The sequence below is a fragment of the Anolis sagrei genome, chromosome 7, assembly GCF_037176765.1.
Source record: "Anolis sagrei isolate rAnoSag1 chromosome 7, rAnoSag1.mat, whole genome shotgun sequence".
In the NCBI taxonomy this organism is placed as follows: Eukaryota; Metazoa; Chordata; class Lepidosauria; order Squamata; family Dactyloidae; genus Anolis; species Anolis sagrei.
The window spans coordinates 24,192,586-24,215,643 of NC_090027.1; the positions used below are offsets into that span (position 1 = coordinate 24,192,586).

General features: G+C 42.4%; 1 protein-coding gene across 1 annotated transcript; it reads right to left on the bottom strand.

Annotated features, from left to right (window-relative positions):
• Nucleotides 1-168: 168 nt before the first annotated feature.
• Nucleotides 169-22,901, bottom strand: ACTR1B (actin related protein 1B). The gene is made up of 11 exons (XM_060787692.2): nucleotides 22,723-22,901; nucleotides 14,327-14,391; nucleotides 12,659-12,734; nucleotides 11,436-11,561; nucleotides 10,951-11,075; nucleotides 8,634-8,850; nucleotides 7,443-7,535; nucleotides 6,904-7,078; nucleotides 4,950-5,011; nucleotides 3,278-3,318; nucleotides 169-2,154 (listed from the first exon to the last, which is right to left on the bottom strand). The coding sequence occupies exons 1-11, from the start codon at nucleotides 22,768-22,770 to the stop codon at nucleotides 2,052-2,054; spliced, it is 1,131 nt and encodes a 376-aa protein (XP_060643675.1). The 5' UTR covers nucleotides 22,771-22,901; the 3' UTR covers nucleotides 169-2,051.
• Between the last annotated feature and the right edge of the window lie 157 nt (nucleotides 22,902-23,058).

Here is a 23,058-nt window from a genome sequence, read left to right on the forward strand (position 1 = left end):
CTCTATGTATATTTGAATGACAAATTGGCTGTGAGCAACCGGGGTTGCTATCGAATGCATCCTGCTGAAGGACATCCCGAGGGTCCATGTCTCCTGTGCAGGTTTTGGCCTGCAAATAATCCCCACCACCCCAAAAAATACCACCAGTAAACAGACGCACACAAAAACCACTGGCTGTTAATTTATAATTATTACTATAATGAATTTACAAAATAAAAATACAGGCAACTGTGTTAAATTATTGTACATTGCAGCCCAGAGAGGTGGTTCCTTTTTTCTGCAGGGGAGGGGGGTGGTCTTGCCTCCGTTTGGTATAGATCACTGAAGGTGGATAACATGGGAGAAGCCAATATACATACACGCTTTGGGGGAGTGGAACCACACTAGCCTTACTCCCCAGCAGGGGGTTCCTTTTAAATTAAGAGTTTTCCATTAAAAAAAATTAACCCTTTCCAGTCCAAGGTTGAGACCACCATCTCTGCAAAAAATGTCTGGAGTGAGGAGGGAATGAAGAACAGAGGTCTTCCAGACTCTCAGCTGCTGTGTTCATTGGGTGCCGTAAAGACCCCAGATGGACTTCAAAACCATCTTGCTTGGGTTTGTCCTCACTGTCTACCAAAGACTGCTGAACCTTATTTTCTTCTTTAAAGGGGAATTTGTACCCAGCGATGGAATATGGAGCCTGGGACAATGTTTTTTATTTCCAGAGTTGCGTGTAAACAAAGGGAGACACCGCCTCAGAGGGGAGATGGAGAGGAAAGGGGTTGGACAGAAGGCCAGTCCAAGAAGAGGGCCGGTTGCCAGGGAAAATCCCTTGTCAAACAAGGAAAGAAGAGCTAAACTGGGCATTTAATGCTCAGCCCACACCATTTCTACAAGAGCCAAAACGGGAGAAAGCACAGGGGAGGCAGAGCTCTCGCCCACTCTTCCAAACACCCCTTAGATGCAACCATCCAAGTCTGCTCTCACTTAGCCAACTTTCATTCCATGATGGAGCAGATCCAGAGAAAACAGGTGAAGAAAGAGGGTCCTAAAACCCAAACTGCTACTCCTGCCTCATCCAGTGTAAAGTAACAGGAGCCTGCCTTCCTCCAATCCAGAAGTTCTGGATGACATGTAAACACTGCTCTCCTGAAATGGGAGAAGCTGGAGGAAGTTTTTAAAAAACCTGTCCTGCTGTTTCCCCAGCTGAACCTAGGTACGCCTCTCCTATTCAGAGATCCTGAAAACTGTCTTGTATAATCCTGTCCTTCACCAATTTACTTTGGATTGGGAGAAGGAGAGAAAGTGCCTCCCGGAGGAACTAATGGGAGCAACATTTGCTCATTCCTCCCTGGAACGGCTTGGCACCGACCGTGCATGAGAAGCAGGGCCTGTCTTATAGGCTTCACCAAAATCCAGGAGGATTTAGAGCCCTGAGTAATGGAAGAAGGACAACAGCATTTGGAGGCGTTATGGTCCTCCTTGGTGCTTTAAGGGGCCATGCAGTTGCACCAGGCTTTGCTCTTTTTGGGGGACAGGGAAGGGGCAATGAGACAAGATGTGAGTGTTCAAGATTTCCTCCATAAACCTCAAAGAGCACACAGACCTTTGCTGCTTCCTGCAGAGCAGATGGAGGCACACGGCAGCTTCCTCCGAGGAAAGTAGCCTCCCGACCCGTGTAGAGGCACGACAAGGACTGGGTCAAAGCAGCAGCCTCACTATGGAACCGATCGGAAGAAGGCAGAATGGAGGTTGGAGTTCCCTTTCTGGCTGGGGCCGCTGCCGCCTTCCACCACCGCAACCAAGGCCTCAAAATATATACGCGCTTCCCTCCTAAGGGGGTGTGCGTGTGGTAGCAACATGCATCGGACAGGGCACTAAGACAGGAAAGTGCGAGGCCCCGGAGGAAAGCAGGAAGAGGCCCCAACCAGCAGGGAAGGAATGATGGAGGGAGAAGCAGCCCTGGACCAAAAAGGGTTAAGAGAAAAGACAAGACCCGGATGAGTCGCCCACAGACACCAGCTGCTGCTGCCACCGCTGCCGCTTTGCCGCTGCCACCGACCCCTGCCCTAGAAGGTCTTCCGGTGAATGGCCCGGGAGCCGTCCTCTTCGTACTCCTTCTTGGACACCCACATTTTCTTGAATGTGTCAAGGGAGGCCAAAATAGAGCCGCTGTTGAAGGAGCAGGAGAGAAGGGTCAGAGAGCCAAGAAAGGCGAGGAGGACAAGAAACACAAATGGCTAATAGAGTACATTGTGGCTGGGGAGGCTCCCCAGATTTTGGATGTTTACTTCTAGTTTTCTTCAAAACTGGTTGTGTCAACTGTAGCATCTGGGTCAGACAACTGCACAATCTTCTTCCTTAGAGTAAATACTGAAAAACATTCAGGCTCACATCTCACCTTGGCAGATTCCTCCTACAATAAAGAGGTCTGCTCCATCATCAGCTGAAGGCAATGCATCTAGTTCAGCCTTCACTACTTCATCACAAACATGTCAGAAATACTAAAAATTAGCTGAGTATTTTTGATTACAGAAGTGTGTGTCAAGCACTGAAAGAGTGAGTAGGCCGAAACCTGTTAGAGTAAGTAGGCCAAAGCTAGCGTCGCCCTGAGGAGAATTAATAGGCTGAAGCCTGTTAAGAGTCAGTGGGCCAAAGCTAGTGTCGTCCTGAGGAGAGTGAGTAGGCCGAAGCCTGTTAGAGTTAGTGGGCCAAAGCTAGTGTTGCCTTAGGAGAGTGAGTAGGCTGAAGCCTGTTAGTTAGTGGGCCAAAGCTAGTGTCGTCCTGAGGAGAGTTAATAGGCCGAAGCTTGTTAGAGTCAGTTAATAGGCCAAAGCTTGTTAGAGTCAAAGCTAGTGTTGTCCTGAGGAGAGTGAGGTAAACCTCCGTGTGAGAAACTTTGTGTGAGAAAGCTCCAGTCTGAAGGCTGCTGTGTGTAAAGCATTTGTATTTGTTTATTTGTGTTATGGAAACCTTATTTTTGTAAATAGTGCAACCATATTATTTTACTACAAAGAAAAACCTAAGGAAGAAAGAGATAACATTGGTCTGTGTGTTTTTGTTCTTGTTATCACTTGATGTTGGGTCACGCTGCAGCTAATGAGTTGCTCTTCTGTGTGTTAATGAGGAGGGTCTTTTGTTAATAAGCCCACTTGCCCTACAAAACACTCTCCACCTCCCCCCAGGGTGAGAAAGTCTGAGATAGTACAATGCCTGACCAAACACAGAGACCCCTGTTAGCACAAGAAGCTGGGATGGAGAGGTTATTTGTCTTTCCCTACAAGTATGCTCTTACCCAATCCACGTGGAATATAATCTCTCTTGAGGAGCAGAGATCTACAAAAAGAAGAGAACACACTTAGGAGACAAGGCCTGCTTACATATTGCAATAGCACTTCTCAACCATGAAAAGACAAGGCATAAGTGCTCTGCCCACACGCCCCCATTTTTCCAGAGCCTGAACCAGTTCAATGCATAAACATAATTCCAACCACAAAGCCCAGGTACAGCACTGATCAATGGACCAAACCTGCATATTTCCAATGTAAGTCCCTCCTTCTGTCACATCATCGCAGAAATGGACCCCTTGCTCCAAAATCTTGGACATTGTGATGAGAAATGGATCATGTAGCCATTTGCATGGCTAGAAAATATCCCACCCTGAACTACTTCCTCAGAGTGCCAAGATCAGACTTTGGTATTAACTGCCCTCCAGTTCTAATGATTAAGTAATCCACTCAGTCTTCTGCGTATCACCTGGTTGCTTGGACTTGATTTTACAGCTGGAGAACGAAATTCTTCACTTACCTATATAATTGAGTATAAGATGAGTTTTTCATCCCTTTTAAAGGCTGAAAAATCCCCCTCAGCTTATAGAATCATAGAATCAAAGAGTTAGAAGAGACCTCATGGGCCATCCAGTCCAACCCCCTGACAAGAAGCAGGAATATTGCATTCAATATATTTGAGTCAAATTTATTATTTTATTCTGTTATTATTACATTTACATTATTTTACTATTATTTTATTACATTTATTATTTTACTCTATTTATTATTATTATTATTATTATTATTACATGTATTATTTTACTTTATTATTAGTAGTACATTTATTGTTTTACTCTATTTATTATTATTACCTTTATTATTTTACTCTATTATTGTTATCATTTAATACTGTTATTACATTTATTATTTTACTCTATTATTATTGGACGAATATGTAAGCACATTTACATTGAAGAAGGTTAAAATAATGGTTTAATCAGAGTTGGACAGTCTTATCTTAAATTATAGTTTAATGTAAATATTCAAAAATATTTAACCTACTGATGCCTCATTTAATGTCATGTTATTGGTATCTATTAGTATTTTGAAATTTACCAGTTGGTGCTGCATTTCCAACTCACAACTAACACTTCAGTCAATATGCTTTCCCTGTTTTTGATGGTAAAATTAGGTGTCTCAGCTTATATTCAGGTCGGCTTATTTATTTGTTTGTTTGTTTTTTAAAAACATTTATATTCCATCCTTCTCACCCTGAAGGAGACTCCGGGCAGAGCACAACATACAAACAGCAAACATTCAATGCCGGGACATGAATGAATTATATGCATAAATAAACATTAAAAACATTTGTCTCAACATTTATTTATTTTTTGTCGTGTCAGAAGTGACTTGAGAAACTGCAGATCACTTCTGGTGTGAGAGAATTGGCTGTCTGCAAGGACGTTGCCCAGGGGACACCCGGATTATTTGATGTTTTATCATCCTTGTGGGAGGCCTCTCTCATGTCCCCGCACGAGGAGCTCGAACTGATAGAGGGAGCTCATCCGCCTCTCCCCAGATTCGAAGCTGTGATTCGAAGCTTGTTGGCACAGGGGTTTAATCCACTGCGCCACTGGGGGCTCCAATATTAAAATACACAGTTTAAAACCGTTTCAAGCATATACAGTAATTCCTCACCTTGATTTTGACATCCTTTGGAGCCAGTTTCTTCACTTCACTGAGCAGCCGGTCCCCAAAACCTGAAGAGAAAAGAAAGGAAGGAAGGTAAGCTAGCTCAAGCACACTTTGGTATGCCGCCCTCCCTCAGTAAGTATGACTTGGAACCTACTCTTCAAAAGAATCTCAGTTACAATATGACGCAGTTATTCTCCTGTAGTCTAAGTTAGAATTCATCCACAGTGCTCGGAAATTCAACTTTTCAAACCATAAAGAGATTCCCCTAGAACAGTGTTTCTCAACCTTGCCAATGCTGCGACCCCTTAATATAGTTCCCTGTGTTGTGGTGACTCCCAACCATAAAATTATTTTTGTTGCTAGTTCATAACTGTCATTTTGCTACTGTTATTAATCATAATGTAAATATCTGACATGCAGGATATATTTTCACTCACTGGACCAAATTTGGCACAAATACCTGATATGCATAAATTTGAAGAGCATTCTGAACTCAACCATTCCGAACAGGGTATAGGGTTACAGCCTGTGTTAGACGGGGTCGCACTCCCCCTGAAGACACAGGTTCGCAGTTTGGGTGTGATCCTGGACTCATCGCTGAGCCTGGATCCCCAGGTTTCGGCGGTGACCAGGGGAGCATTTGCACAGTTAAGACTCGTGCGCCAACTGCGACCGTACCTTGGGAAGTCTGACTTGGCCACGGTAATCCACGCTCTGGTTACATCCCGCCTTGATTACTGCAACGCTCTCTACGTGGGGTTGCCTTTGAAGACGGCCCGGAAGCTTCAACTAGTCCAACGGGCGGCAGCCATGGTATTAACAGGAGCAGGGCGCAGGGAGCACACAACTCCTCTGCTGTACCAGCTCCATTGGCTACCGATCAGCTACCGAGCCCAATTCAAAGTGCTGGTTTTGACCTTTAAAGCCCTAAACGGTTCTGGCCCTACATACCTATCCGAACGTATCTCGGCCTATCAGCCCACCAGGACCCTAAGATCTTCAGGAGGAGCCCTTCTCTCCATCCCGCCTGCTTCACAGGTGCGGCTCGCGGGAACGAGAGATAGGGCCTTTTCTGTGGTGGCCCCCCGGCTTTGGAATGCCCTCCCTATTGAACTAAGATCAGCCACCTCGCTAATGGCATTTCGGAAAAATCTAAAAACTTGGATGTTCGAGCAAGTTTTTAACTAATTTCCGATGTAAGGTTATTTTGACCATGGACTTGCAACCAAGGATAACGAACTGAATTACGATTTTAACTATGAGATGTTTTCGACTTGTATTGGTGGCCCGATACTAAGTATGTTCATACTATGTATGTTTTATGTCTTGTATTTTGATATCTTATTTTATATTTTTAAGTGACTATTGTATTTTAACAAGTTGTAAACCGCAATGAGTCGCCGCACAGGCTGAGATATTAGCGGTATACAAGTGTATCAAATAAATAAATAAATAAAACCAATGATGGAACTGAACCAAGCTTGGCACACAGAACTCCCACGAAGAACAGAAAATGCTGGAAGGGTTTGGTGGGCATTGACCTTGAATTTGGGAGTTGTAGTTCACCAACATTCAGAGAGCACTGTGGACTCAATGATAGATCTAGACCAAACTTGGCACAAATACTCAATATGCCCAAATGTGAACACTGGTGGATTTGTGGGGGATTGATTTTGTCATTTAGGAGTTGTAGTTGCTGAGATTTATAGTTCACCTACAATCAAAGAGCATTCTGAACCCCACCGATAGAATTGGGCCAAACCTCCCACATAAACCCCCCATGACCAACAGAAAATACTGTTTTCTGATGGTCTTTGGTGACCCCCCTCACGACCACCGCAGGGGTCCCGGCTCCCAGGTTGAGAGACACTGCCCTCGAAATTTAGTTGGCCCATGGTGTAAAACATCCCACGTTGTCTCACTGTGCGAATATGTTCTTTTGAGAAGCACCATATACCTTTAAAGAGTGTTGATCCCCCAGATAGGACAATGTTCCCAAACAGCGTTCGCCTCAGGTCCATGTCAGATTTCTGAATGGCAAATGCCAGCACTTCATGAATTCCTTCACTTTCATCTCCTATGAGGTCTGGCTGGAAGAGCAGCTCAGGGGCTCGGAACCGCGATGGACCAACCTGCAAGAAGAACCATAGCAGCATTTAGTAGGGGCTGGGTGACAACTCAGTTCTGACTGTGCAAGCCAGTGAGATACAGCAGTCGTAAGTCACTAGAGCTTCTTTTGCCATATAGCACCTATGACAGGAAGCTTGGGCCCTCCAGATGTTTTGGATTTCAACTTCCACAATTCTTAACTGCCTCAGGTCCCTTTCTTTTCCCCCTCAGCTGCTTAAGCGGTTGAGGGGGAAAAGGAAAGGGCCTGAGGCTGTTAGGAATTGTGGGAGTTGAAGTCCAAAACATCTGGAGGGACAAAGCATAAAGCCTTCGAATTCTTACCACCATCTCCCATAAAAGGCCCCATTTTGTAGTCCAAGGACTTACATCTAAAGTGCTTCCATCAGGCAGTGTGTACTGCACCTTCTCTGTCTCCAAGGCCTCGTCCTTTTGAGGGTTGATGGACAGGTAGCAAGCTCTCTGCAAGATGGAAGGTGAAACACGAGACAGCCATTGTTGTTGTTATTGTTATGATTATCATTCTACTTCCCGCTCCAAACTGGGATTCAAAGAAGCTCACCATTTAAAAGAGATATACAATAAAAACATTTAAATTAAACTAAACTATCTATAGTCTTAAAATCTATCAATAGGGTGCCCACTGTTAGGCCCAGCTTCTGCCAACCTAGCAAATTCAAAAACATGCACATGTGAGTAGATCAATAGGTACCACTTCTGCGGGAAGGTAATAGTGCTCCATGTAGTCATACTAGCCACATGACTTTGAAGGCATCCCCAGACAACACCAGCTCTTCAGTTTAGAAATGAAAATGAGCACCACCTCACAGAATCAGACATGACTAGGATTACTGCCAAGGGGAAACCCTAACCTTTACTTAGTCTTAAAACGAATAAACTCTCACGATAACAAAAAAAAAAAAAATGAAATTAAAAAGATTAAAAACTTTTAAAACCAATTCAGTGACAACAATACAGCACCCATAGTTTTAAGACTTTCTGCTTTAAAACCCTCCATGAATAAAAATACTTTAGCCTGTCAACGGAGGTGCAATGGGGGGGGGGGGGGACGACTCTGGGGCCACCACAGAGAAGGTCCTCATGCCACTCAGTGGACATTTTCTAAATCCATCAGTAGGTTTCTATTCCAGTTCGAAGCAGACATGTTTCTCACACCAGGCCTTCTCATACTGAGGCCTACCTCACACTGAGACCTTTCTCCCACTGAGGCCTTCTCTTAAACTAAGGCATTCTCTCACACTGACGCCTACTAACACTGGGGCCTCTCACAGACTAAAGGGTACTAAACTACAGGTACACCTGTTTATATTTAACTGCAGCTTTTGCTGAGTCATTTTATCCATTTAGCCCTTTCAGTGCTTGACTCACATTTTTGTAATTAAAAATACCTAGTTAATTTTTAATATTTCTGACAGCCACTTGGAGTTAAAATTTCTAGGGTCTGGTGTCCTGTGTTAGACAAAATAGCTACCTTAAAATGCTATTCATATAAAGAGCCATATCAAACATCCCCCCATCCCAAAAAACCCCTGACCTCACCTCCTTTATTGTCTTGACCACTTCAAACTCAGCCGAGGTGTGGAAGTCATAGCCCTCTTTCCGTAGCAATAGGCGGAGGTAGCGGGAGACATCCCGCCCAGCGATGTCCACCCGCATGATGGAATGGGGCATGGCAAAGCCCTCGTAGATGGGCACCGCATGTGTCACTCCATCCCCTGCATCCAGCACCACGCCTGTAGTGCGACCTGTGGCATAACTGGGACAGAGTGGCAGAAGACAAGGACATTGGTTAGCTTTAGCCACAGGCTCCCAGAATCAATCAATGAATCTCAGAAAGATCCTATTATCGGGAGAGATCATCCGAAGGTTTTGGAGTTTGGTGTCAAATTTACACAGGCGATACCCAACTCTATTATTCCTTGGCTTTCCACCAAAAGCCAAGGATACTGTCCTGGTCCTGAACCGGTGGCTGTCAGTAATGGACTGGATGAGGGCCAACAAGATGAAACTAAATCCAGACAAGACAGAGGTACTCCTGGTCAGTTGTAAGGCAGAACAGAGAATAGGGTTACAGCCTGTGCTGGACAGGGTCACACTCCCCTTGAATCCGCAGGTTCACAGTCTGGGGGTAATCCTGACTCATCATTGACCCTGGGATCCCAGGTGTCAGCGGTGGCCAGGATGCTTTCGCACAGTTAAATCTTGTGTGCCAGCTGTGCCCGTACCTTGAGACACCAGTCTTGGCCTTATTAGTCTACACCTTAGTCACATCCCATTTGGACTACTGCAATGCTCTCTATGTGGGGCTACCTTTGAGGATAGTTTGGAAGCTACAATTAGTCCCAAGATCAGCAAACAGGTTGTAAACTGGAACATCACATTATGAAGGGATGACTCCCATGTTGCAGCAGCTCTACTAGCTGCCGGTCTGCTTCCAGGCAAATACAAAATGCTGGTCGTTACCTATAAAGCCTTAAATGGTTAAGATCCAGTCTAGTTGTCTAATCGCATCTCCCTACCACCCATCCTGGGAACTTTGGTCTGTGGAGGAGGTCCTCTTCTCGGTCTCACTTCCGTCACAAGTGTGGCTGGTGGGTATGAGAGAGGGGGCCTTCTCCGTGATCACTCCCCGCTTCTGGAACACCCTCCCCAAAGAAATAAAAATGGTCCTCACCCTCCTCTTTCAAAAAGCTACTAAAACTCACTTTTGCACTTTGGGCATAAGGGAGGAGGAGGATTAGAGCACTTTAGTAATGTCATTGAAAAGTTGGGGGGCCTATCTGTACTTCATGGCCATTATGGTACAGTTAAGAACTAACAGCCAAATGCTTACATAATTTTTGATTCTGCTGACTACGTTGGATGTGTTATTGTTGACCATGCTTTTAAATGTACTTGTTTAGTGATTAGTTGCTCTATGTTTTTATTTTCATATTTAATTTCATTTTATTAGTGCAATGCTGTTACTATTCCATATTATGTTTATTGCTGTATTGTTTTGGTATATGCCAGACATTTAATATTTGCCTTTGTATGTGTAAACTGCCCTGAGTCTCCCAGGGGATATAGAGTGGACTAGAAAGAAAGTTTATTATTTCTTATGATTATTCAAGAAGCGGGACCTGTTTTGTCATTACAGCAGAGAATAAGAATGTTGGACCAAAACTGCCAGCTTTCCTCTCCATTAGCTACAGTATGTTGCCTACGACTGATGAGAAAGTCTGTATTTCAGTCCCTGAACAGATATTACTAGGATAGATGAATTCCTAAATCAGGCATGGGCAAACTTTGGCCCTCCAGGTGTTTTGGACTTCAACTCTCACAATTCTTAATTTCTGGTAGGCTGTTAGGAATTGTGGGAGTTGAAGTCCAAAACACCTGGAGGGCCAAAGTTTGCCCATACCTGCCCTAAATACATGAACTGCTTCTGAGTTTGGAAGCTAGACAGGGTCAGTCCTGGTAAGAACTTGGATGGAAGACCACCAATAGATCCCAAGTGCTACAGACTGTTTCGGAGAAAGGAACTGGCCAAATTACTTATAAATATTCCTTACCTAAACCTATGAAATCTATGGGTCGCCGTAAGTCAACGGGGGATATATAGGCACACACACACACACAAAGTCTTAACTAAACTATACTTTTCCTGCTGCAAAGGCTCAGTGGGCACTTTCATTGATCTCTGGCTTTGCATCCAGGGAAATAAAAGAATGCCTTGTGCTTGGTATAGGGATCAGAAAACTGAAAGGGAATGCAGTTGAATGTATCACCAACACTTTCCAGACATATTGTTTGAAACCTCAATGAAGGAAAGGGGAATTGTGGTTGCCTGCACCTTCAGCATCTGGATACTCACAGGCTGAGGACAGCTTGCATGGAAATGAAGAGAGCAGGAACATTGAAGGTCTCAAAGAACACCTCAGCAGCCTTCTCCCTGTTTTTGCTGGGATTTAGAGGGGCTTCTGTCAGGAGAACGGGATGCTGAGAAGAAAGAAAGAAGCCCATTATCAAGTATGGAAATGGTTGGAAGTTCAAACCATCACAGGCACATCTTTCTCCTTGCCCTACTTTGGGCTTTGCCAAACCGCTCCCCCCCCTCCCCCAAAATGCTACTCTATGGAATGAAAAAGCTTTGAAGGAACTGCCTTTCTTTCAGATCTTCCATGCCCCTCCCTTGGTTAGAAAGATATATCCTCTCATTCAGGACCTAAGCCACCTTACCAAAATTGTAGCTAAGCTTTGTCTACCTGAAGCTATTAAGACAGTTTCAGGTTGTCAGAAATCATAGCCTTTGTTAAATGTTTGAAGGAGGATAAAAAGCAGCGCTCTCCCAGCTGTTACCTCTTCTGAGAACGTCTGCAACTGATCTTTGGAGTAAACATACTGCCAGATCCTCTCCATGTCATTCCAGTCTCGAACGATGCCATGTTCCATGGGGTACCGGATGGATAACAACCCCCTGTGCTCCTACATCGGGCGACAGGAAATTATTGTGATGGTGTCAGCACACAAATCGAAATATTGATCTAAAACAGTGTTTTTCAACCAGGGGGTTGGGACCCCTGGGGGGGGCGGGCGTGAGGGGAGTTTCAAAGGGGTCACCAAAGACCATCAGAAAACACATATTTCTGATGGTCTTAGGAACTCTTTGGGAGAGAAGGCTGAAGATCTCTCTGCCTGTCCTTCTCTTCCTTTTTGGAAACAGGTGGCAAATCCTCCCACCAAAAAGCCCTCCTTCACTGTGACTGGACGGCCTCTCAGCCAAGGGGAGGGCTGATTCTGAGACTCCAGCACAGGGAAGGGAGAGCAGGCATGCTTGACACATGGCAGTTTGATGAGCATGCATGGGTGAGGGAGAGCGTGAGGCTGGAGAGAGGCTCGTGTCAGTGAGTCTCTTCAAGGCAAGGAGAAAGGCACCATTGCAATGTGGGACTTCCTTAATGGACGGGGCCTGATGTTATTATTTAGCAATGTATCTGTCAACTGGGCAATGAGAACAAAGCTCAGCAGAAGCACTACAGCTCCACCCCTCAAATGTCTCTTCTTTGTGGGTCAGTTCTGGTCTGCAGGTTCCTCTTCCCACTTGAATAAGGCTTGAGAATGAAGATGGAAATTATCTAATACTAGCCGTCTCCTGCCACGCATTGCTGTGGCCCAGTATGTGTACATATATTATTTGTGTGTGTATATATGTGTGCTTATGTGTGTGTATATATTTATGTACATGTGTATATATATGTGTGTGTTTGCATTTATATATGCGGTTTTGCACATGCGTTGTAATGTTTTGTTTTGTTTTGCTTTCTAAGTCTCTTCTGCTGTGTTTTTCAGTGTTTTGGTCATTCGTTGGCCTGATAGGGGTATTGTGTCCAAATTTGGTGTCAATTCGTCCAATAGTTTTTGAGTTCTGTTAATCCCACAAACTAACATTACATTTTATTTATATAGATGGGGGATGAATCAGCTAGTTGATGAATGCCCCCCAGAAGCCTGGGTCACATGTTGAGAAAGTACAGTTAAGAGAAGCTGATGAGCTCTCTCAGAATGTGGCAGTTAGATGATACCTCTGCTTTAGGTCCAATAAAAAGATCGCCTTCGAGTGCACCGGCCATAACCCGCACATGCTTTGGACGGCCCACGCTAGAAATAAAGCAAAAGAGAATAATAATAATAATAATAATAATAATAATAATTTTTAAAAAACACTTTATTTGTATCCTGTCTCCATCTCCCAAAAAGAGATCCAAGGACGCTAGCAAGGCACTGCAAGTGCAGTATAAACATCAACAGTACATGAGTATAAAACAATATCACATAAAAGTTATAAACACCCACTATCAACGCATAAAATAAGGAAAAATACACAGTTTAAAAACGTCAATGGTTAAAACTAGCTGCCATAAATACACAACTAAAATGTCAAGCATCATATGGGCCCATTTCAGCCTACTTGAGGCCCAAGGCCTTCTTTAAAATCCATGTTTTTAGCTAGAACGGAAGGATTCAAGGGTGGTGGCTAACCTGATCTCTCTTGGGAGGGTATTGCAGAGCTGGGGAGCCACCACAGAAAAGGTCCTCTCTCTCATTCCCACCAACCGTACTTGAGACAGTGGTGGGACTGAGAAAAGGGCCTCCCTGCCAATCTCAAAGCCCACGCTGGTTCATAGAAAGAGATGGGGCATCAAAGATATTTTGGACCCAAAACGTATAGGTCTTTGTAAGTAATAACTTGCACCTTGAATTGAGCCTCGAAAATTGTCGGAAGCCAATGAAGCTGCTTTAATAGGGGCATAGTATGTTCCCCATAGCTAGCTCCAGTTAGTAGTCTGGCATCCAACCTTTGCAATAACTGCAATTATTTATTTATTTATTTATTTACTGTATTTGTATACCGCCTTTCTCAGCTATTTGGCGACTCAAGGCGGTTTCCAACAAATCAGTATACATAAAACATAATATAGATAAAAACCATTAAACAGTATAAGACATCACAAGTAATAAAAACAACATCATCAGCATCTCATTATTCTCAAGCATTATCCAATTCCATTGTCAGGTCATTTGATTTCCTATATTAGCTACTCTGTATTTGTAAACGCTTGCTCGAACAGCCACGTTTTAACTTGCCTCCAAAACATCAAGAGGGAGGGAGCAGATCCGATCTCCCTAGGGAGGGTGTTCCATAGCCGAGGGGCCACTACTGAGAAGGCCCTGTCTCTCGTCCCCGCCAAACTGTCTTCAAAAGCACCCCCAAGTAGATTGCATTATAGTAGTCCATTCTGGATGTAACTAAGACATGGACCACCGTGGCCAAGTCAGGCTTTTCGAGGTACAGTCGCAGACAGTGCACGTTTTAATTGTGCGAAGCCCCCCAGGCTTCGCCAATACTTGAGCATCAAGAATCATCAATGCATCCAGGAGGATTCCCAGCCTGTGGACCTGTGTCCTCAGGGGGAGTGGATTAAGCTTCAGTTTGTTGGCCCTCATCCAGTCCCTCACAGTTGCCAGACACTGGGGAGAATCTGGGGAGCTCCCATGGATTGAGGTGGAAAATAGTAGAGTTGCATGTCATCTGCATAGAGATGGCATCCAACTCCAAATCTCCGGATGACCTTGCCGAGCAGTTTCATGTAGATATTGAAAAGCATGGGAGAAAGAATGAAACATTGCCCTAAAGTTCTCTACAGCTAAAAACTGAGAAGGCTAGTAATGAATTTTGCAGTGATACTTACTAGTTGGGAAAACAGTATTTTGGGATCTGATCTCCAGCAAAGCCAGCCTTGACCACTCCTGAACCCTAAATGAAGAAAGAAACAATTAAGAGAGACAAGAGACGTGGAGGATGTATTTTATATTTTGTTATGATGTATTTTGTTACTGTGTGTTTATTATGTTGTATTATTTTGGGCTTGGCCTCATGTTAGCTGCACTGAGTCCCCTTGGGGAGATGGTAGCGGGTTATAAATAAAGTGCATTATTATTATTATTATTATTATTATTATTATTATTAACCAGTAGTAAAACATTTAATGGATTTTGGGCATTGCTTAAAATTTTGCACTAAGAATTTCCTTCTGCTTTAGAAGATAAATGACCACTGCCACTTTTACAAACCGAAGCTCTGCAAATTATAGGGAAACATTCTTTTAATTTTCAAAGTATGACAGGAGCAGAAGTATAGAATTCGTGACCACTGGGGAATTCTAGAAGTTACAGTCCAAAAAAAGTGACTGCTGGCCCAACTCTTCATGTAACTCTGCGTAACATATCAAACTTGTGATTATATCACATGAACATAGGTGGGAAAGTGGAGCGAGTGGAAAGAAACAACAGCCTGTCAAGCCAAGTCAAGAACAGAATCCCTTTTGCTCAGTCACAAGATCCCACTTCTTCTGGCTCTTCAAGCTGGGACAAACATTCCCTGCTGTTGCAGAAGAAAATGGGCAGCTTCCCAACCCTAACCTCGTGAAAGGAGCAGTGATTCCTCATTGATGGGGAACCCAAGATCAGGCATCTCTCTTTGGAAAGAGAGGGAAAGGCAACTAAGAGCTCCTCGGCAGAGAATAACCCTGCTGTGAATATGTCTGAAAGGCCATGTGCCTCTTGGCTGCCTGGACTTCCATGAACAGTTTAAAAGGCTGGTCTGCTTTAAATATAGCTTATAATATAGATATAATATAGACATAATAGTGAAGAGTAGAGACATCACACTGGCAATGAAGATCCACATAATTAAAGCAATTGTATTCCCCATAGTTACCTATGGATGTGAGTGGTCACAAAGAGTCAGAAATTACTGAACAAATGAACAACAACAACATAGATATAATAAATATAGTTTTTAAAACCCAGAAATTATTGTTGCTGTTTACTCGTTCAGTCACTTCATACTCTTCATGGACAAGCCCAAGCCAGAGCTCCCTGTTGGCCGTGGCCACCCACAGCTCCTTCCAGGTCAAGCCAGTCCTTTCAAGGATGACATCCACCCACCTTGCCCTTGGTCTGCACCTCTTCCTTTTTCCTTCCATTTTCCCCTGCATCATTCTCTTCTCCAAGCTTTTCTGCCTTTTCATTAGGTGGCCAAAGTACTTCATCTTTGCCTCTAATACCCTTCCCTCTAGTGAGCAGTCGGGCAATATTTCCTAGAGGATGGACTGGTTGGATCTTCTTGTGGTCCAAGGCACCAGCACCACAGTTCAAAAGCGTCTATCTTCCTTCGCTCAGCCTTCCTTATGGTCCAGCTCTCACAACCATTGGTTACTACGGGAAATATCATTGCTTTAACTATGCGGACCTTCATTGCACTGTGACGTCTATTCTTCACTATTTTATCGAGATTGGTCATTGCTCTCCTCCCCAAAAGCAAAAATCTTCAGGTTTGCAGTCTGTGTCTGCAGTAATCCTCAGAAATTAGTATGAGAAATTTATAATCCCACTCAATATTTCTCAAAAGCCAATGCAAGAACAATATCTTTCTTCTGTATTTTCTTTTTTTTTCTGTACTTGGCTTTTGCTTTGTTGTGTGGCTTTAAGTTGTTTCCAACTGAAGGAGATCCCAAAGCAGATCTCACAGGATTTCCTCTGTAGCTGAGAGTGTGGGACTTGCCCAAGATCTCCACAATAGAGTTAAGAGTTTAAACCCTGGTCTCCAGTCGAAGTCCAACATTCAAACCACCACACCATGCTGGCTCCCAGTCCCGTTTATTGGCTCTCATGCCAGGCCATGGGGTAACTTTCCTCCCACATCATATTTCAAATAAGTCAAATTACTTCCTGTCAGCTTTTTTCAACTATCCAGCTGTCATAAAATACACAGAAACTGGAAATGCCATTGCATGGATGATCCTGATTCTGGAATTCCTATATCTTGAAATGGCAGGATCTTGTCTAGGTCCTTCATAGTTGCCCTTTCAACTTCTAGTTGTCTTCTGATTTATTCACTATGGCCTCTATTGAGATTTATACATAGTCTTTGGCTATGCTGAAACACCTTGAACTTATGTAAATAATCTTTAGCCAAATTTTTCTGGTGTCGCTGTGAGATGGTGCATTGTGCATGTGGCAGGGCTCTGGCTGCATTGTAGCAGGTGGTCTGTGGTTTGCTCTTCTCCGCACTCGCATGTCGTGGACTCCACTTTGTAGCCCCATTTCTTAAGGTTAGCTCGCATCTCGTGGTGCCAGAGCTCAGCCTGTTCAGCACCTTCCAGGTCACCCACTCTTCTATATGCCCAGTAGGGAGTTTCTCATCTGGACTCAGTCACTGATTGAGGTGTTGGGTTTCAGCCTGCCACTTTTGGAGTCTCGCTTGCTGGGGTGTTCATGCAAGTATATCTATAGATCTTAGGAAACTATTTCTTGATTTAAGGCGTTGGCATGCTGGCTGATATCCAAATAGAGGATGGGCCAGAGATATCAATGCCTTGGTCCTTTCCTTGCTGGCTGCTACTTCCTGGTGGATGTCAGGTAGTGTGATACAACGTAATTTCTCCAGTGGTGTAGGACGTAGACATCCAGTGATAATGTGGCATGTCCCATTAAGAACCACATCTACTGTTTTAACTTGGTGAGATGTAGTCCACACTGGGCATGCGTATTCAGCAAAGTAGCAAAGTGCAAGTGTAGATGTCTTCACTGTGTCTTGTGATCCCTACGTTGTCCCAGTGAGCTTTCATATAATGTTATTTCTAGCACCCACTTTTTGCTTGATATTCAGGCAGTGCTTCTTGTAGGTCAGGGCATGGTCCAGAGTGACTCCCAGGTATTTTGGTGTGCTGCAATGCTCCAGTGGGATTCCTTTCCAGGAATCCTCAGAGATCCTCAGAGATCTAAGATCTTCTCTGTTCTTAAGATGAAAAGCACACGTCTGCATTTTAGATGGATTAGGAATCAGCTGGTTTCCCTGTAAAAGGCATTAAGAGCACCTATAGCTTTTGAGAGCTTCTGTTCAATCATCTGAAAGCTTGCTGCTTGAACGGTGATGGCACGATTGTCAGCATAGATAAAATTCTCTGTGCCTTCTGGCAGTGGCTGATTATTTGTGTAAATGTTAAACACTGGAGTATCACTTTTGATACACACAATTCATGAGTTAAACTGAATTCAGTGGGTCTTGCTCCCAGGAAAACGAGGTAAAAGAGACTGACCCTAATATGACTAATCCCCCAGATCAGATCTTATCCCTGTTATGAATTTACAGATCTAGATAAAGGTAAAGGTTGTCCCCTGACATTAAGTCCAGTCATGTCTGACTCTGAGGTGTGGTGCTCATCTCCATTTCTAAGCCGAAGAGCCGGCGTAGTCCACAGACACCTCCAAGGTCATGTGGCCGGCATGACTGCATGGCATGATGTTACCTTCCCGCTGTAGCGGTACCTATTGATCTACTCACATTTGCATGTTTTCGAATTGCTCCATAGTAAATCTACTCCATAGTAAATGTGTTCAGGATCACAACATAATTACATTTCAACCTTCCCCTTTTCATCTCCACAATGGTGTTTATGATACTCATTTATCCTCTGGTGTTCATCTAAGCATTACTGAGACCATCCACATAAATCACTTTAAATGTTAAGCAACTCTTAATTCAAAAAGGCTGAGAGGGAACAGAGCTGGGCCAGCAATTAAGTAGGCTGCGGCAGTAGGAAAGGGGTGCTATGTAAATCTTAATTATTCCTGTACAAGCAAGGGTTATCATGGATCCTCCTTGGTCTAGTTCTACTCAAATTAGTTTTTACTGTGCATCTTTATAGCAACTCACCCAAAATCTTTTGTAGTGGAATATACATTTCACAAGGTGTTACAAGACCGTTTTTAAAATCATTTTGAAGGGGAATTATCCTCTACCTGCCAGAAGTTGACAAGATTTGTCAGTTTCATCTCTGTTCTTTTCAACCTCTGCGTTGGAACTAGAGCACATACAATGCGTACCCAGCCTTCTAAAAATGGATGCACAAACTCTTACAGGGGCAAGCAAGGAAAAGTGTGCATGTATACATACATAAACTCCAGAAATCAATCTACATAGTTTCAGAGGTACTGGTGCTACAGCAGAAAATTGCAGAAATAGAGGGCCAAAACTCACACATCCCTAAACACAACACAATACAACCTTAAATAATATCTAGAGCCACATGGTATTAATAAGATCTATGTAAATAAAAATGCATCTATAATACATAGAGTAGCTCTGTTTCATAGTGGTATAACTAATTATCTTTTAAGAAGAGTCTCCAATTTCCAAGCCTGGGAGAGGAAAGCAATGCAATAATAATAATAATAATAATAATAATATAAACTATTATAATTTTATTACCATAATATAGTAATTTCATAGCAGTAACAATAATTGAAATAACTGTTATTATAAAATAATAATAGTTATTATTTATACTATTACTATTATCAAAGAGGCACTGTACATGTAAACAAAACTGCATATGTAAATACATACAATAAGTATGCATTCAAGGTATAGTTGATTATATTACTACTTCTACTATTACTAACTTGGGGATGCACTGTACATGTAACCAAAAATGCATATATAATGTATACAGCGCCTGTGTATTAAAAGATATAGCTACCTTTTATATTATTATTATTATTATTATTATTACTATTATTATTACTGGGATGCCTAATAATAATACATTGCATACATTGATATTTACAGCAGTTATGTTTACAAGGCATCCCAATACTATACTATATATCACAAGCCATAAGGATAGCATATCATTATTATTACTAAATGTATAATTACTGAGGGGAATACATAAATTATTGTTATTAAGGGGACACTCGGTACATGTAGCAAAAAGGCAGATAGAAATATGTGCATAAGCTATGTATTATGAAGCATAATTAATTAAATTATTGTACATTACTATTATGATTATTACTATTATTGAGGGGATACCCTGTACATGTAAACACAATGCAGATATAAAGAAATATTTATTTATTTATTTTGCCTATTTATATCCCGTCCTTCTCACCCCCAGAGGAAGACTCAAGGCAGCTTCACAACAGGCATTCATTCAATGCCAACAACAGTAATAAATGATGAAAGCAATTAAAACATACAATTACTAAAACATTGTTTAAATCACACAGGTTTGAGATCATAGTCCTGGTCAGTCCATTGTCATTCACACAAATTCTAAATTGCTACCTCTACTGTTTGAACGCTTGGTCCCATAGGCGGGTTTTGAGTTTCATTCTAAAGGACAAGAGGGAGGGGGCCAATCTAATGTCACTGGGTAGCGAGTTCCACAGGCGAGTGGCCACCACTGAGAAGGCCCTGTCTCTCGTTTCCACCAGTCACATTTGGTGAGATAGAAAGCAGGGCCTCTCCTGTCAATCTTAGACTTCGTAATGGTTCATAGAAGGAGATATGTTTAGACACATAAGCTGCTCCAGAACCATTCAGGGCTCTGAACTTACGACAAATATGGCTTACAACATAAATACAGTAGCTAATTAATTATATTATTTTTATTAATAAATAAATAAATAAATAAATTAGTATTAATATTATTGAGGGGACACCCTGTATATGTAAACACAATGCAGACATACATAAATAGAACAACTAAGTATTAGGAAGCAAAATTAATTATATTAGCAGTAGTAGTATCACTATTATGGAGGAGACACCCTGTACATGTAAACACAATGCATATATAAAGAACTACAGCAGCTAAGTACTAGGAAGCATAATTAATTACATTATTATTATTATTATTATTATTATTAATATTTTCTATAATTTTATCAATGCATCTGGCCCTGCCTAATGAAATTTCCTGTTTTTAATGCTTGATTTTATATTGTTGTGTTGTATATTATTTTGATTTTGCATGATATGTATTTTGCTTGTTATATTGTGTTTATGTTATAGCTTATATTGTATTGATGGGCATGGCCTCATGTAAGCCGCACCGAGTCCCCCTGGGGGAGATGGAGCGGGGTATAAATAAAGCTTTATTATTATTAGTAGTAGTAGTAGTAGTATTACTATTATTGAGGAGACACCCTGTACATGAAAACACAATGTAGGTATAAAGAAATATAGCAGAAAGCATAATTATATTATTATTAGTAGTATTACAATTATTGAGGGGACACCCTGTACATGTAAACACAGTGCAGGTATAAAGAAATACACAACTAAGTATTAGAAAGCATAATTAATTATATTATTATTAATAGTAATATTATTATTAGTATTGAGGGGAACAATGCAGATATAAATAAATACAACAAGTATCACACAGGATTGTTAATTATATTATTATTAGTAGTAGTTGTAGTAGTAGTAGTAGCATTACTATTATTGAGGGGATGCCTTGTACATGTAGGAAAAAGGCAGGTATAAATATATACATCAGCTAAGTATTATGAAGCATAATTTTTTAAATTGTTGTACTACATTCCTATTATGATTGTTACTATTATTGGGGGGACACCCTGCACATGTAAACACAATGCAGATATAAAGAAATACAGCAGTCATGTATTAGGAACCATAATTAATTATATTATTATTAGTAGTAGGAGTAGTGGTATTACTATTATTGAAGGGATGCCCTGTACATGTAAACACAATGCAGATATAAAGAAATACAGCAGTCATGTATTAGGATGCATAATTAATTATATTATTATTAGTAGGAGTAGGAGTAGTGGTATTACTATTATTGAAGGGATGCCCTGCACATGTAAACACAATGCAGATATAAAGAAATACATAAAGAAATAGTCATGTATTATAGGAGCATAGTGTCTAGATCTAGGGAAGTAATGCTACCTCTCTATTCCGCTTTGGTTAGACCACATCTGGAATATTGTGTCCAATTCTGGGAACCACAATTCAAGAAAGATATTGACAAGCTGGAATGTGTCCAGAGGAGGGCGACTAAAATTATCAAGGGTCTGGAGAACAAGCCCTATGAGGAGCGGCTTAAGGAGCTGGGCATGTTTAGCGTGAAGAAGAGAAGGTGGAGAGGAGATATGATAGCCATGTATAAATATGTGAGAGGAAGCCACAGGGAGGAGGGAGCAAGCTTGTTTTCTGCTTCCCTGGAGACTAGGACGCGGAACAATGGCTTCAAACTACAAGAAAGGAGATTCCATCTGAACACGAGGAAGAACTTCCTGACTGTGAGAGCCGTTCAGCAGTGGAACTCTCTGCCCCGGAGTGTGGTGGAGGCTCCTTCTTTGGAAGCTTTTAAACAGAGACTGGATGGCCATCTGTCAGGGGTGATTTGAATGCAATATTCCTGCTTCTTGGCAGGGGGTTGGACTGGGTGGCCCATGAGGTCTCTTCCAACTCTTTGATTCTATGATTTGATTCTATGATTAGGAAGCATAATTAATTATATTATTATTAGTAGGAGTAGGAGTAGTGGTATTACTATTATTGAAGGGATGCCCTGCACATGTAAACATAATGCAGGTATAAAGATATACAGCAGTCATGTATTAGGAAGCATAATTAATTATATTATTATTAGTAGGAGTAGGAGTAGTGGTATTACTATTATTGAAGGGATGCCCTGCACATGTAAACACAACGCAGATATAAAGAAATACAGCAGTCATGTATTAGGAAGCATAATTAATTATATTATTATTAGTAGTAGTAGTAGTAGGAGGAGGAGTAGTGGTATTACTATTATTGAAGGGATGCCCTGTACATGTAAACACAATGCAGATATAAAGATATACAGCAGGCACGTATTAGGAGACATAAATAAATATATTATCATTATTACTATTATTATTGAGGGGGGACATGTAAACACAATGCATTAGTACTGCAAAGAATAATGAATTGCATTATTATTACTATGATGGGAGAGGCGGCCTTTTTCATGGAAATACGATACAGACATAACTACAGCAGCTAAGTACTGGAAGCATAATTATTCTTGATACGATTGCTATTATTATGGCTGGAGGGAGGGGGCCTGTGCATGGAACTGCGGCCTGGTCCGTCCTCGCTCCCTGACTCAGGCGTTCCCGGAGGCCTGAGGCCTAGGCGGGCCCTGAAGGAGAAGCCCCTCTCCTCCCTCTCCTCCTCCTCCTCCTCCGCCTTCGAAGGAAGGAAGGAATGGCTTACGTTGTCGATGACCACGGGCTGGTTGGCGATGATATCGTAGGACTCCATGGCCGGGCCGCGGAGCCTGGCCGAGCCGAGGGCGAGGAGTTTTCAGTCAGAGGCGGCGGCTCCGCCCGGCAACAACCACCACGGCACCACCCGACGCGGCGCAACCTAAACACCCTCACGTCTCCAGAAAAAGAGGGCGGGGCTGCACTCTGCCGCCTCACAGACAGCCGCCGCCACCAACGAAACACAGCCCTGTTTGACAGCTGCCCCGCCATTGGCTAGATCTACCAAGCTGGGGGCGGGACTTCCGCACCAAGCTTGGTAGAGCGTACACGGCGAGGAGGGAGG

Excerpts from the sequence above, each read along its gene's own strand:
- ACTR1B (XM_060787692.2), bottom strand. The coding sequence starts at position 22,770 with ATGGAGTCCTACGATATCATCGCCAACCAGCCCGTGGTCATCGACAAC. Across the intron at positions 5,012-6,903 it reads GGGATCAACACTCTTTAAAG|GTTTTGGGGACCGGCTGCTC; the intron begins GTATATGGTGCT and ends TTTTCTCTTCAG. Across the intron at positions 2,155-3,277 it reads TTATATTCCACGTGGATTGG|CGGCTCTATTTTGGCCTCCC; the intron begins GTAAGAGCATAC and ends CTCCTTCAACAG.